The sequence below is a fragment of the Trichinella spiralis genome (assembly GCF_000181795.1).
Source record: "Trichinella spiralis strain ISS 195 chromosome Unknown Scfld6471, whole genome shotgun sequence".
Taxonomy (NCBI): Eukaryota; Metazoa; Nematoda; class Enoplea; order Trichinellida; family Trichinellidae; genus Trichinella; species Trichinella spiralis.
In genome coordinates, this window is record NW_003533410.1 from 1 (window position 1) to 1,422 (window position 1,422).

The 1,422-nt window shown below is 39.5% G+C and overlaps 1 protein-coding gene across 1 annotated transcript; it reads right to left on the reverse strand.

The window, feature by feature from the left end:
• Positions 1-697: 697 nt before the first annotated feature.
• Positions 698-1,193, reverse strand: Tsp_14431 (conserved hypothetical protein; the record flags this gene model as incomplete). The annotated part of the gene is made up of 2 exons (XM_003366152.1): positions 1,071-1,193; positions 698-1,009 (listed from the first exon to the last, which is right to left on the reverse strand). Coding segments are annotated over exons 1-2 (435 nt in total), but the record flags the coding sequence as incomplete, so codon positions are not given.
• Between the last annotated feature and the right edge of the window lie 229 nt (positions 1,194-1,422).

Here is a 1,422-nt window from a genome sequence, read left to right on the forward strand (position 1 = left end):
TTGCCTATTGAAAATAATAACAAACTCTCTGAGCAACAACTGCGGTGCGAAATGTAATAAAACCGTTGTGTTCACGATTATGAGTAGCCAAGCTAAAAACCATAATCATAGTGGGAGATTTAATTATTGATAAGAATAAAATACTTAGAAACATAGGAGTAGAAAAAACCAAACCTGAATTGATGTGATTTCAGACAATCTGAAATCAACTGATATTACAAAATCTCTTGAAAACTGAAACAAATAAACAGCAAATATATGCACACATGAGACAAAAGTTGGTGTTGCCGCGATGTCGAATGAAGGAAAGAATGAGAAAATAAAGTGTGATGGTCGACTTCAGGCGAAATTTTCACCGCATTACTTGTTTCCACCATTAGACAAAATACGGCTTTGTTCTATCAGTTTGATAAATATCGTGCATAGGCCTCTGTCAAAAATTATTCACGTCTCTCGTCACATCAGATGAATTTCTACAGGCGATTTTAGTGCAAAGGGAAATTATAAATTGCGCACAGCTGACGCGGTTAAGTTAAAACTATAAGATGACCAGAAAAAATAGGCGGTTAAAATTTAGCTGAAATAGACCAAGCTGAATTTCAAACACCTCTGCAGGACTAAAAATTCTTACTTCTCACGCCCCCCCCTGGAACCTTCCTACGCCCCCCTGGTTGAGAAACACTGTTCTAAACGGTACCGGGATTTGCAGGTCCCGGCGATGATTGGGCAGTTTTGGGAATCGCTTTGCCCGGTGGCCATACATCGCGGCCCTTACCCATTTAAAGAAAGGAAAATAGTCAGATGTTGATGGCTCGGCGGAAGCTTCCTCGTCATAAATGGCCAGGATGGGCTTTGTTTCTTCCGCGCTGCGCTTTGTCAAAATCGCCCTCTTTTTTATTTTGTACGCCAAGTGTTCATCCACCGGGCAGCTTTCGATGTGATCATTCCGCTTGATCACCGTTGTCACATCAAGGTTGGTCCATACGGCACCACCACAGCCCTTTTTATCCTATACCAAAATAAACTAATCCTTAATAATTAAGGAAACACACTGTACATTTAGCACATACTTGCGAGCACCTCCAATATTTTTTTCTGGGGGCACGTTTTAATTTATATGCCCTGCCTTCATAAACAAGGGACGTACCACCGCAACGATTTTGCACAAGATGCAACTCAGGTACATTAGCCATAGGCAAAAGAAAGAAAATGATTTCAATAACTCAGGAACGAAAGCACTGGTCTCAAAGACAACAGCAAAGGAAAATGAATTGGACGATTCTGAATTTCATTTTATATAACCATTTTGCAAAATTTAGTTTTCATTTCTCATTGATTTATTACCGATTTCCCTCCTGATATATAAATCTGCTCTGACTGTTTGTAAATTAATCTGTTGCCTGCGTTTTATATCAAGATTGG